General features: G+C 69.3%; 3 protein-coding genes across 3 annotated transcripts; 2 read left to right on the top strand and 1 right to left on the bottom strand.

Moving 5' to 3' along the window:
• Positions 1-1143: 1143 nt before the first annotated feature.
• On the top strand, positions 1144-1416 carry EMIHUDRAFT_63504 (hypothetical protein; the record flags this gene model as incomplete). Its single annotated transcript, XM_005784599.1, has 1 exon — positions 1144-1416. A coding segment is annotated over one exon (273 nt), but the record flags the coding sequence as incomplete, so codon positions are not given.
• Positions 1417-7250: 5834 nt separating this feature from the next.
• EMIHUDRAFT_202875 (hypothetical protein) lies at positions 7251-9191 on the top strand (the record flags this gene model as incomplete). The annotated part of the gene is made up of 2 exons (XM_005784598.1): positions 7251-7655; positions 7923-9191. The coding sequence occupies 2 exons, from the start codon at positions 7251-7253 to the stop codon at positions 9189-9191; spliced, it is 1674 nt and encodes a 557-aa protein (XP_005784655.1).
• Positions 9192-11155: 1964 nt separating this feature from the next.
• EMIHUDRAFT_63526 (DNA-deoxyinosine glycosylase) lies at positions 11156-11776 on the bottom strand (the record flags this gene model as incomplete). Its single annotated transcript, XM_005784597.1, has 1 exon — positions 11156-11776. A coding segment is annotated over one exon (621 nt), but the record flags the coding sequence as incomplete, so codon positions are not given.
• Positions 11777-13749: the final 1973 nt, after the last annotated feature.

Genomic DNA, 13749 nt, shown 5'->3' with positions numbered 1-13749 from the left:
CCCCCTCGTTCGCCCGCCCGCCGCCCGCTCACCACCTCCCACCACCGGATCACCACGCCTCCCGCCCGCGCCTCACGCATACCCGCAGGCGCCCCTCCTCGACAATGCCGCCGCCGCAGCGCAGCCAGAGGAGCCGCCGCCGCCGCCGCGTCGCTCCGGATATGGCAGCTGGCAGGAGCTTCCTCGCGGAGGGAGGCACGATTCGCCCGACCCGAGCCCACCACGCCGCGGGCGGCACGACTCGCCGGACCCGAGCCCGCCGCGCCGCGGGCGGCACGACTCGCCGGACCCGAGCCCACCGCGGCGCGGGCGGCACGACTCGCCGGACCCGAGCCCACCGCGGCGCGGGCGGCACGACTCGCCGGATCCGAGCCCACCGCGGCGGGGGAGGCACGATTCGCCCGACCCGAGCCCGCCGCGGCGGGGTAGGCACGACAGCCCGGATCAGAGCCCGCCGCGCCGCGCCGCTCGCCACGACTCGCCGGATCCGAGCCCACCGCGGCGGGGGAGGCACGATTCGCCCGACCCGAGCCCGCCGCGCCGCGGGCGGAACGCCAGCCCGGATCCGAGCCCGCCCCGCCGCACTTCCGCCCAGCCGAGGGTGGACGGGGCGGCTGCTGCGAGACTGACGGGCATGGCCAAGGGCACGGGGGGCGGCGCCACGCTGCCGGCGGACGAGGGGCCAGCGCCTCCGCCCGCTTTCTCTGCGCCGGGGCTGCACACCAACGTCGTGTCGCAGGCGGAAGCGCTGCAGGCCCGCAGCTCTACGCAGCCGCAGCCCACACGCCCAAGACACGCCCACGACACACGCCCACGACACGCCCACGACACGCCCACGACACACGACCCGCTTGCGACCCGTCCACGACATGTCCACGACACGCCCCCCCGCAGGCGCACAATGCACAGCGGCTGCAGGCGGTAGATGCTGCCGCGCTCGGCGCGGGCGCCGACACCGTGCGGCGGGACAAGCACGGCCGCCGCCTCGACACGCTCGCCGCGGCGGCAAAGGCGGATCCGGCGGCGGGCGGCGCGCCCGCGCCCGCGCCCGCGCCGGTGTGGGGTCGGGGGCTGGTGCAGAAGCGGCAGGGGCGCGAGGCGCGCGCGCACGAGGCGGAGTACTCCGCGCGGCCGCTCGCGCAGTACGAGGACAACGCCGACCGCGACGCGGCCATGCGTGGCGTGGAGCGGTGGGGCGATCCGATGCTGGGCCGGCTGAGCAAGCAGAGCAAGCCGTCGGGGAAGCCAAAGTACTCTGGGCCGCCCGCGCCGCCCAACCGGTTCCACATCCCGCCCGGCTACGAGTGGGACGGCGTCGACCGCTCCAACGGCTACGAGAAGCAGTTCTTCAAGGCGCAGGGCGAGGCGAGGGCGCGCTCCGAGCAGGCGCACATGTGGGCTGTCGCTGACATGTGAGAGCCGTTTGTGTGCGTGAGCGAGCAAGATATTCAGAGACTCCTCATAAATAAATTAATAAAAACCGGACACCTCTACTGTGAGATGGGTAAAAAGGAACAGCAACATAGGGGTCCCCGCCCAGAGACTCCTCAGTCGAGTAAATAAATAAATAAAAACGGTCAAACTCTGAGACGAGATGGGATTTAGGGACATGTGTCCCCGCCCTGCACGATCTTGGTGTGAGGGATCTTCAATCCGTCCCCTCACCCCCTGGTCACTACCCGACACTAGAAGAGCAGCAAGAGTTGGGGCTGCGGCTACGGCTGCGGCTGCGGGAGGGGCTATGGTCGCGGGAGAGAGAGCCGCTGCGCCGCGTGGGCGCGCCTACACCGCGCTTGCTCCGCTCGCCACCTCTCGCAAAGGTCCAAAGTCATAGCCATCACCTCCTCCGGCAAGTCCTTTTCGCCTATCTCGCCGTCCCTCCATGCCTGGTAGAGCTCGTCGTCATAGCCATATTGCATCACAGCCTGCTGCACTGCGTCGTGCACAACCCCTGCCACCCTATCCCGCGCCTCAGCGTCGGAAATTTCGAGCTCGGAGTCATACCCGGAAGCAGGCGCAGACGGCCGCGGCGATTTGGCAGGCGGCGAGGTGGGGGAGGGAGAGCGCGGCGGTGCGCGCTCGGTGCTCCCGCTGGTGCCAGAAGGGCCAGCGCCCAATGCGCTCAGCCTGTTCTTGTCCACCACCTTGGGAGAAGGGGGTGGGGGTCCACCTCCCTTGCGCCTTGGGTGCGGGCTTGCGGTGTTCCTGCTTCCGCTTGCCCGACTTTGGCGGGTTGCGGCCGAAGTCGAGTACGGACGTCGCTGTTTTTTTTTAGACATGAGATTGGAAGGCCCGCGCGCAGGGGGGTGGGACATTGAGATTGAACATTCTGTTCAGCGTGTGGACCACTTGTCCGATGTTCACACCGCGACAATTCTCAAGCTCACTCCAACTCAGCGGCCGCCGCGCTGCTTAGGCCCACGCGGTGCTTTGCCTTTGGGGCGCTAGTCTGATTGGATGAGCCCCCGGCTTGCGGCTCGCCGTCATCCCGTGTCGCACTCCCGGTCGCGAGGGCCGCCCCGTGTCGCCACCCCATCGCAATGCCGGCCCGCAAGCCGGCAACGTCCACCGGCGCGGGAGAAGCGGTGCGAGAGCCGGGTGGCATGGGGAGCGGGCTGACGTTCCCAGACATCCTCCGCTCAAGGATCTCTGCGGTCGACCTCGGAGTGTCGCCGCTCCGACGCGCGGCGACGCCAGGCCCTCGCCGGAGCTCCCCCTCTCGAGAGACGAACGCCGCGACCTGCGCCGCGCGCGCCGCCTCCGCAGCCTGCTTGGCCGCCTCCGCCTCGGACCGCCTCTGCGACCGCCTCGCCGCCCTGGCCACCTCCCTGGCCTCCGCAGCCTCACGGCGAGCGAGCGCCTCCTCCCTCGCCGCCGCCGCCTCGGCCGCCGTGAAGGCCTCGCCAGCGGCTGGCAAGCGCGAGCCGGTCGCGCCGCCGCTTTCGGCGGCGGGGACCTGCGCCTGCGCGTGGAGAAGGACAAGCGTGGGCGCCGCCCCGTCCGCATGCAGCGAGGGGAGGAGGTACCGCAGCGACGAGATGGTTTGGGACAGGCGCTTTGCTCGCGGCCACAGCTCTGGAAAGGGGGCGCCGGAGCCGTGATCGCGCCGGTGCGCGGGAGGCGGCGGCGGAGTGGGAGGAGGGTCGGTCAATCGGCCGTGCCTCCTCGCTCGCGGCCCCGCGAGGGAGTGTCTCGCGGCGATGAGCAGGCCGAGGAGCAGGCCGAGGAGGCCGAAGGGGAGGAGGGCCGCCGCAAATTCGAGGGGGCGCGAGGAGAGGCCGGCGAACGAGAGCGGCGGCGGCGGTGAATGCGGCGGCGGCGGTGAATGCGGCGGCGGCGGTGAAGGCGGCGGCGGCGGCGGCAGCGGGGGAGGGGGCGACGGAGCGGGTGGCGAGGGCGGCGACGGCGGCGAGGGTGGCGGTGAAAGGGGCGGAATCGGTGGCGTGGAGGGCGGAGCCTTGTCGGGCGGGTGCGGCGGCGACGAGGGCGGGGACTGTGGTGGCAGGCCTGGGAACGGTGCAGGGGGTCGGGGCGGCGCTGCCGGCGGCGGCGGCGCGGCGGGCGACGGCGGCAGCGGCGGCGGCGAGGGCGGCGACGGCAGCAGCGGCGGTGGTGAAGGTGACGGCGGCGGGGAGGGCGGCTGCGGCGGCGGAGCGGCGGGACGACCCCAGAATCCCAAGCTCAGGTGCGGTGTCTGCGGGGAGGGCGGCAGTGGTGGTGGGGGCGGCGGCGGCGGCAGGGAGGGCGGCAGAGGCGGCAGCGGCGGTGGCGGCGGTGGCGAGGGCGGCGGCGACGAGGGCGGCAGCGAGGGCGGCAGCGGCGGCGAGGGCGGCAGGGGCGGCCATGGTGGGATTGGCGGCGGTGGTCGCGGCGAGAGCGGAGTCGGCGGTGAGGACGGCGGCGAGGGGGGCGGCGAGGGGGGCGTTTGAGGCGGTGTCGGAGGGCGTGGTGGCAGATGCGGATGCGGCGACGGCGGCGGCGAAGGAGGGGGTGGGAGCCAGGGCGGCGATGTTGGAGGCGGTGGAGGCGGTGGCGATGGGTGCGGTGGCCACGGGTGCGGCGGCGGAGCCTGTGGCGGCGGCGCGGACGGCGGCGGCAGAGGCGGTGGTGGCGGTGGTGGCGGAGGTGGCGACAGCGGCGGCGGCGGCGGCGGCGGCGACGGCGGCGGCGGTTGCGGTGGAGACGGCGACGGCGGCGGCGGCGGAGGAGAGGGTGGCGGAGGGCTCGGTGGGGGAGGCGACGGTGGCGGCGGCGGCAGAGGCGGAGCCTGTGGCGGCGGTGCGGACGGCGGCGGTGGCGACAGCGGCGGCGACGGCGGCGGCGGCGACGGCGGCGGCGGCGGCGGTGGAGAAGGCGACGGCGGCGGCGACGGAGGAGGCGTTGGCGGCGTTGGCGGCGGCGTGAATGGCTTATGTGCCCACCACGGCGGCGGCGGCCCCCCCGGCGGCCCCCCCGGCGGCAGGGGAGGCGTTAATTGGGCGAGCGGGAACCCGCAGGAGAGGGTTAGCGGTGACATTTTTGTGCACTGTGTCCTGGCACCTAGGAATCTCCTACGGGGATCTCCAGACTCAAAGGCGCTGTAAAACAAAAACCGCGGGCCGCCTGGATCGTTCGTGAGCACGTCTCGCAAGACGGTGCAAACACGCAAAACGGTCCATACCTCTTTTTGGCTCTCTCTCTCTCTCGCTCGCTCGCTCGAACCCGGGAACTAGCTAGCCGGGCGGGGCAGTCGAGAGAGATTTTTTGTTGAAAAATTTGAAAACCAACAAGAAATCACGACACTCACAGTGATTTGGGTTCGGCAGCTTGTCAGCCCTCAGCCGAAGCTGGGGCCGGTGCCCCGCTGGTCCCGTAGCCGAGAGAGCCCGCGCCGATGAGTTCGACGCGGTCGGGAGGCCTTGCGGAGAGGCCAGCGAGGTGGCGATCGCTGTACTTCATGTGGTGCCCTCGGTGGGGCGGCTGACAAGCCAGAGGTCGATACTCTGGATGACCCATAGGATGCCACGAATGCCTGAAGGAGAGGGAGGCGAGGCCAGAGGCAGACTCAGCTGCTCTCGGGTGATCTCGCTCTCTTTTTGCAGTCGGAGAAAGAAGGGGCAACTCCGCGCACTGACGGTGGTCTCTCTCTCTCTCTCTCTCTCTGACGGTCGGGCCAGAAAACACGTGGACGCGTTACATACACCAATCCTGCTACCCAACGAACGCGGCCACCGGATAGATCCAATCAGCCTCGAGAGCCGCTGCGGAACTGGGGTTTTACCTTGTGCAGGGCGTGAACTGCCGCTGGACCCAAGGCGTGAACCACCCCGCGCCTTGGGCCCGTGAGCCGGCGCTCTGCAGCCTTTGACGCAGGTCGCAAGAAGAGCGACTGCCACTCCCCGGGCCGGGCCCTGGCGAGCGGGCGCGTGGCGCCCGACTCTCTGCCATGACCTCCGGGAGGTTGAGTGGCAACCTCGGTGAGGTTTACTTAGGGACGGTTTTAGAATTTTACAACAAAACTCCCTCGCACAACACTGGGCACGGGACTGGCGCGCACTGGCACTAACGGTTTTCGAATTTTAGAACTTCAATCGCGGTTACTCAAGGTCAAGCCACACAAAACACCCCTCACCCGCTTCCTAGCCTACTTTTCAGCGTTTCCGGTCTTGCAAAATCGGGCGGGTGCAGCGGCGCGAGCGAGACCTCTCGGAGGTCGCACAGGCCGACCTCGGGGAGGTCGGGAAAACCCCGTTCGGCTAGATCATCTTCTACTCGCTCCCCACACATTCACAGACACTACGGCCGTCACGGGAGACACACAGTGACTAATGAGACTGTTCATTCACACGTGACGTTCACACCTGAGACTCTAGCGTCTAGGGTGTATCCACAACTAACTACCAACTTGAGAAGAGCCGAGGACCGAACCTGACTGACTGACTTCCGCTGAGCTTCACTCGCTTCACAGACCTTGTTATTGAGAAGAAAATACGTCCTATGGCGCTGTGCGCTGGTCTATGAGAGGTATGTATGTATGTAGGAAGGTGAAGAACAGCCAGGCTCGGACTGGACACCAACACGGTATGGGTGGACGCTGGACAGATGATGACGGCACGCACGAGCGACACCATGAGCGACACACAGACACAAACAGGCTCACAAGACACACAGCCAGCTGGCTGCCACACACCCTGAGTAGGCGTACACATAACTCAGGGCCACATCCTCCCTGTCGCCCCCCCCAGCACTCCAAGGTGCCAAGAGAACAAACAAGGGCACAACAACACAACAGACGACAGGAAGTAACATGCGAGGCTAGAGCAGGCTTGCTCCACCTCTAGCAATCTCGCCGGCCGGCGAGGCACGGACGAGACCGTGTGTGGGGTCTAGTGAGGTGTCTGTCTATGGACGCCCTCTTCACAAGCTAGCGGCCTACTGCTAGCCCTAACTCGCACTCACGGGTTGACAATTCATTGGGTGAGTGTTTGCGAGCAGAAGCGCGTGTGCTAATTCTAGGCCGCACGTCGTGGCACTATGACGGAGTTAGACGTGCGGCCGCAGCGCGCCCGCCGCAGGCTCGGCGATGCGCGCGTGTTAGCGAGAAAGTTGCGTGAGCCATGCCCGACTTTTCGAAGGCGAGCGAGGCCTCTGCCTGCGACGAGTGCCAGCCGCGCTGCGGAGCCACGCCCTTCGAGCCGCGTCCCGTCGGCACCGTCCCTGAGTGTGTCTCGCCTTGGCGACACACACTCGACGAGGACAGTCCTGCTGACGAGAACGTGTCGCGCGCCGGCGACGGTTGCGGCGAGAGGGTAGAGATTCACGCCTCATGTAAAATTCACGCCTCAAAGCGCGGGAGAACGAATTCCGGCGTTTTTCATAATTCTCACCCTGGTCCCTGCTATACTACTCGAGTACTAGTACCAACTGCATGCCGCTTCTCTTCCAGAGCACAACTTTGGGCTCATCTCCAACACTGCCGGCCTACCAACAGCCACACGCCCCCTCGCTACCACATTGAAGCGGAAGCGAGACACTTCCCTGGGAGGAAAATAAATTTAGGCCCGCGGCGGGAACTGCTCCTCTTGCCTCTGTTATTTTCTGTTATTCTTTTCTTTCCTACGCAAAAGGAAAGCTGCAATGCTGGCAGCTATAAAGACCGTGTGATGCGCCTCAGAGAGTCGGACAGGCGGCACACTGAGTACTAAAAAAAGAAAAAAAGCAGCCGCAGAGCGGGAACGAGCGACGAGCGCGCGAAGCCACAATCGATCGAAATGCCTTCAGAATTGCACTCCACCATCCTCTCCAACCCGCTCTCCGAGCTCAACGCCGCCTTCGACGCGGCCTGCGCCAAGGGCGACGAGGCTGCGCTCAAGCACGGCGCCGTGCTCTCGCTCGCGTCCAAGGTGGAGGCGGTCCTCGAGCGTGACGGTGCCAGCGCCGTGCCGAGCCTCAACGTGCTGCGGCAGGAGGAGCTGCCCGCGGGAGCGCTCGTGCGCTTCCAGGGCATGGTGATGGACATGCACGACCCCGAGTACTACGCCGGCGTCTACGAGGAGGTGCGGCCCGACGGCGCCTCCCGCATGCGGACGGGCAAGTTCCGCGACACCTTCGATGAGCCGGCCGGCTGCACGATCCGGCCGCGCTCCGACTTCACCTGGCAGCGGACGCCGATCGTGGTCGCGCCGCTGCCGGGCCAGACGGCCTGGGCCGCCGCCGCCGCGGTCAACGGCGGGGCGGCCTCCTCTGCGGCCGCGCCGGCCGCCGCCGCGCCGGCGCGCTCGGGCGGCGGCAAGCGGCCGATGGAGGAGGACGTGGCGATGGAGGAGGAGGAGGGGGGGGAGGGGGGGACGGAGGAGGAGTCGAAGCGGTCGCGCGCGTCTGCGCTCGGCGCCGCGGCCGCCGCGCCGCCCGCCTTCACCCTCAACTCCGCCTCCGCCGCCGAGTGCGCGCCGTGCGAGCCAGAGGCGGCGCCAGACCCGCACGCGGCTTGGTCGCGGAGCGCGGCCCTCGGCACGAGCCTGGTCAAGCTGTACGACGGGGCGGAGGAGGGGGCGGGCGAGGCGTCCCTCCGCCTCAACGACGTCGTCGAGTTCTACGGCGTCCTCGAGCTCGGCGGCGAGACGGACGTGGCCGACGGCGACGAGTCAGCCATCTCGATGCTGGTGGACGAGCAAAAGGCGCTGCGGCCGCCGCCATCGGCGCAGCCGCGGCTGCACTGCCTGTACTACCGCAAGATCGCGGGCGGCGCGGCGCACCCCCTCCTCCCCGCCCCCGACACCTACGCCGAGACCCTCGCCTACCAGCTCGCGCGCCACCACGTCGCCGACGCGCGCGCGGCGGTGACCGCGCAGCTCGCCGCCGCGCTCGGCGGCGACGGCGTCGCGGCGGAGCTGACGCTCTGGTCTGTCCTCTCGCGCGTCATCACGCGGCGCGGCGAGGCGCCCATCGGCAAGCTCCCCCTCAACATCACCGGCTGCCCCTCCGCCGTCGCACAGCCCGCCGCCTCGCCGGTGGGCGCCGCGCTGCAGGGCGCGCTCTCGGCGCTCCTCCCGTGCGTGGTCCCGTTCCGGCTCACCATCGAGACGCTCAACGCGACGCCGATGGTGCCGCGCAAGGACTACTCCGCCAACATCCTCTCGCCCGGCGCGCTGCAGCTCCCCGCCGGTGCGGCGCTTCTGATTGACGAGACCGGCCTCGCGCCAGGGAAGCTGTCCGAGGCAGGGCTCAAGTCGCTCGGCGCGCTCAAGGACCTGATCGCGCGGCAGAAGCTCGCCTTCGACTTCACCTACTTCGCGCACGACGTCGACGCCGACGTCTCCCTCCTCTCCCTCTCCTCGCTCAAGTCGGTCCTCGCCAAGGACTCGCCCGGCCTGCTGCAAGTCGCGCTCGCCGTGCAGCCCGACGCGCCGCAGCCGCCGCCGCTCGACGCGGCGAGCCTCGAGGCGGCGCGCACCTACCTCGGCCTCGCCGTGCGCTGCCTCTCCTCCCTCAAGCCGACGGACGAGAAGCTCGCCGCCGCGCTGCAAGACGACTTTGTCGCCGCGCGCCGCGCCGACGCCACCGTCTCGCCCGACGACTTTTCGCACTGGCTCACGTGTGCGCGGCTGCACGCGGCGTCGTGCTTGGCGACGGAGGTGAGCATCGAGCACTACATGCACGCCAAGCAGGTGGAGGCGGCGCGCGTCGCCCGGCTCCGCCAGGTGGAGGTTTAAAAGTGGGCGAGCGGGGACAGCGTCTTGAGCGGGACACGAGACCACATGCTACCGGCGGGTCGTCGCCATCCCGTGTGTATTTTCCATATGTACCGCTCTCTTTGCGCGGAGCAGTGTCGTTGTGTCTGTAATCCTATTTGGGTAAAAGCTGGCTCTGGAGGTCGCTTTCAACAGGACGAACAGTGATCAGTCGTGTTTGGAAGTTGGAAGGAAATACAGCGAAATTGAGAGGTTTGAGCGAACCGGCTAGTCGCTACAGGTACCCGTACAGTGTGTACGGTGCACACAGGCGCTTGACCGCTGCCGCTCGCGTCGTGCGCTCGCGCGTCGCGCGGGCTCGGCGGGCGGCCGCTCATGGGCCGGCGTCTCGGGGCGGGACTCTTATACTACATGTACGGCTCCGCGCTACAGCCTACACGACTTCCGGCCGTCACGATAGACGTGTTGTACGAAACGCGTCGCGCCAATACTAACGAAGAACCAGTGTACTAGCCGGTCTCGCTCTCGCCCGGCGCGGCGGCGTACCATCGCTGCCCGTCGACGAGGCACTCGAGCGTGTTGACGTCGAGGAGGCTCTCCACGCCGCCGACCACCTTTGGCCGCACCCACAGCCTCCTCTCCGCGTCGAGGACGAAGCCGATCCCCTCGAGGCGCGCGGCGACGTTGTTGAGGTAGCGGTAGCCGCCCGTGCCCGGCTTGACCACGTACGCGTCGCGCACGTCCGGGTGGTACGCCTCGAGCCAAGGGTCGCCGGTGCCCGCCTCGACGACGCTGAAGAGCCCCTCCGCCAACCGGTACGCAAGCTTCTCTGCGTCGGTCCCGAAGGCGTCCGTCACGCTCACCCGCCTGCTACTCGCCGCCGCCCCGTTGCCGCCCGCCCCTGCTCCGAGCGACGCCTCGCTCGCCGCCTTCTGATGCGGTGCCGCCTCCTCCGCGGCGCTGTTGTGGAGCGCTTCCCGCATGGCTGCCGCGGCGGCGGAGGGCAGGCTGTCGAATCGCCCCAACACGTGCCTCAAATACGACGGCGGCGCCTCCGACAGCAACACGCCCACGTGCTTCCCGAATCCGACCCGCAGCGTGGCGCCGTCCTCCCGGTCGAGGTAGAGGTAGGGGCCGTACCGCGCCGTCTCCGCGTCGAGGAGCGCACGCAGCCGCGCCTGCTCGGCCAGTGCGGCGTCGACGTCGTCCGGGATCACCCCGTCCGCCAGCAGCCCACTCAGCACCGCCCCGGTGGCGGCGGCATCCGCCGAGGCAGAGTGCGCGTTTGTGAGGGAGTGCGAGTACCGCTCCGCCGCCGGGCCGAGGGCGCGCGAGGGCCACTGTCTGCGGTGGTAACGCAGCCACACCAGCGGGTCGAGGACGGCCGCGGCGTCGATGGCCGCCCGCACGCCGTGCCGCTCGAACTCCGCGTTGAGGAGCGGCACGTCGTACTCGAGCGCGTTGTAGCCGCAGAGGAGGGGCGGCGAGGAGGGACCGCCGCCCGCCTCCGCCTCGCCACTCAGGTGCGCGGCGAACCGGCCTCCAACCTCGCCAAAGGGAGGCGCGCCCGCCACGACCGCGTCGCTGAGGCCGTGCACCGCGCTCGCCTGCGCCGGGATGGGCACGCCCGGGTCGACGAGCATCCCTCGCGGAGGTCCCACCCGCGCGCCGCGCCGCCAGTACGCGGCGCCCAGCTGGACGACTCGGTCCGCGGCCGTGTCGAGCCCGGTCGTCTCCGTGTCGAAGATGAGCACGAGCCGCTCGCTGATCCGCGAGGAGGGCGGGGCGAGGCTCGCGCCGGGCGGAGGCGGCGACAGCGGCGGAGGCGGCGACAGCGGCGGAGGCGGCGACAGCGGCGGAGGCGGCGACAGCGGCGGAGGCGGCGACAGCGGCGGAGGCGGCGATAGCGGCGGCACCAGACTCGGCGGAGCCAGAGCCTCTGAGAGCCGCGCCTCCGAGGCGGGCGGCAGGGCCTCCGAGAAGGGAGGCAAGGTCCACTCGATGGGTGGTGCGCCGCGGGCAAGCAAGTGGTCGTTTGCCCTCGAGAAGTGGCGGCAGCCAAAGAAGCCGCGCCGCGCCGAGAGCGGGCTCGGGTGCGGCGCGCAGAGGACGGAGTGAGACGTCTCGTCGACCAGCCTCGCCTTGGCCTGGGCAGCCTTGCCCCAGAGAAGAAACACGAGGCCGGTCCGGCGCTCGCTGAGCGCTCGGATGGCGGCGTCGGTCAGCGCCTCCCACCCGAGGGAGGAGTGCGACGCCGCCTCGGCCGCGCGCACTGTCAGCACGGAGTTGAGGAGGAAGACTCCCTGCTCCGCCCACGCCCGAAGGCAGCCGTGCGGCGCGGGCGGCACGCCCACGTCGCTCTCCAGCTCCTGGTAAATGTTGCGGAGACTTCCTGGCGGCGGCACGCCCGGCCGCACCGAGAAGGCGAGCCCCATCGCGTGGCCGGGTGTCGGGTAAGGGTCCTGCCCAAGGATGACGACGCGCACGTCGTCGAAGGCGCAGGCCTCGAAGGCGGCGAATGTCTCTTCCGGCCGAGGGAGCACGTCCGCACTCGCGCGCTCGGCGCTCAGGGCGGTGCGGAGCCGCTGGAGCTGGTCCGACTCCATCAGCCCTGGAGGGAGCGCATCGCGCCACGATGGCGGCAGCGCCCAGCAGTCACTGCTGCTGGCGGTGGCCACCAGAGCGGCTCGGCAGCGATAGCGGGGCGTGAGAAGGTGGTGCCGGCCAAGAAGAGACTCGGCGAGGGAGTGGACGAGCTGCATGCACACGTGGGCGCCTGTAGGCCGCGCTTGAGCCGGTGTGTGTGCGAGTCCGCGCCAGTCCGCGCCCTGTCGTGCCAGTGTGCCCCTGTGAGAGCGCGGCTTGGGTTAAAAGAATTCTTTTGGCGCAAAGCGCGGTTGTGCCCGAAGTTGCCTCGTATGCCGCCCCCCCACCCACCCCACTGCAGCCCCCCCCCCCCCCCCCCCCAAGCGTATAAGAATATCGAAACACAGACTCAACCCCGCCACGGCCGCCACCTCACTGCCCCGGGCCGGCGACCACACCTCGATCTTCTTGGGCAGCAGCTGGTTCGGCAGGTCCTCTCCGTGGCCCAGGCAGCCGTGTTCGCCCTTCCCCCACGAAAAGACGGCGCCATCGGCGGTGAGGGCGAGGCTGTGGTATGCTCCAGCCGACACGGCGACAACGCGCCGCCCAGCAAAGGCCTCGATCTTCTTCGGCAGCTGGTGCTGCTCATCGCCGTGGCCCAGCTTGCCAAAGCTGCCACCGCCCCAGCTCCAGACGGCGCCGTCGGCGGTGAGGGCGAGGCTGTGCACGCGTCCAGCCGACACAGCGACAACGCGCTGCCCAGCCAAGGCCTCGACTTTCTTTGGCAGCGGCTGGTTTTGCTGGTCGCCGTGGCCCAACTTTCCACCGGCTCCATCGCCCCAGCTCCAGACGGCGCCGTCGGCCGTGATGGCGAGGCTATGGAAAAATCGAGCCGACACAGCGACGACGCGCTGGCCAGCAAAGGCCTCGACCTTCTTCGGCAGCAGCTGGCGCTGCTCGTCACCGTGGCCCAACTTGCCAAAGTATCCACTGCCCCAGCTCCAGACGCCGCCGTCGGCAGTCAGGGCGAGGTTGTGGCCGAGTCCAAGGGAGACAGCGACGAGGCGCTGGGCAGCAAAGGCCTCGACCTTCTTGGGCAGCAGCTGGTTCTGATAGTCACCGTGGCCCAGCTGGCCAGAGGCTCCAAAGCCCCAGCTCCAGACACTGCTGTCGGCGAATGGCGAGGTTGAAATTACCTCCAGCCGACACAGCGACGGCGCGCTCGCCGCCCAGCGGGGAGGGGAGGCGGGTTGGCGTGTTGAGCCGCGTCACGCCCTCGCCGTGCCCGAGCAGTCCTGGCGTCCAGCCCTCAGCCGTCTCGCTACCGCACGACGAGAGCCGTCCCTCACCGTCGATGAAGAGGCTGTGCAGGTATCCTACCGCCGCCCTCACCGGCGGGTTGGACTCGCGCAGCAGCGCAGAAAGGCACAGCCACCGCACGGCGCAGCCCTCGCCCTCTGGCTGCGCCGGCAGCTTGAAGCCGCGCTCTTGCGCCCACAAGCGGATGCCCTCCAGCGCGAGCGAGGCGTGGAAGAGCAGCGAGACGGCCGCGACGCGAGCGATGTCGGCGGGGTCGCAGCGGGAGATGACGCGCGCGATAAGCTCAAGGGGCAGGTCGATGAGGGGGCAGTGTGCGGCGGCGGCGGCGGCGGCGGCGGAGCGGCGTTGGGCGGGCATTCACCCAGTCCATGACGGTCCAGCCGACCAACTCGTCCATGAGGCTCTTGACCGCAACCAGGTTGGCCACGCAGAGCTCGACAGATGAGTGCCACGCTGGCAGACTGTTCCAAGGGCAAGGGAGAGGGGCTGGCTCCTAGCCAAAGAGGGGAGCTTCCGAGACCCACTACATGACCACGCACACATCATCCCGCGGCCTGGTGGTCGGCGGGATTGCAACCAGTCTTCGCGTGCCGCCTGTCGTTCGACTCGGGCGCCTTGACGCTTGAGCGTCGGGGTGGCGAGCCGGGGACGCGGCTCTGAGCGACCAGCGACG

Source organism: Emiliania huxleyi (assembly GCF_000372725.1).
Source record: "Emiliania huxleyi CCMP1516 chromosome Unknown EMIHUscaffold_17, whole genome shotgun sequence".
Classification (NCBI taxonomy): Eukaryota; Haptophyta; order Isochrysidales; family Noelaerhabdaceae; genus Emiliania; species Emiliania huxleyi.
Note: the sequence above shows the minus strand (reverse complement) of the source record. Positions and strands in the feature narration are given on the sequence as shown.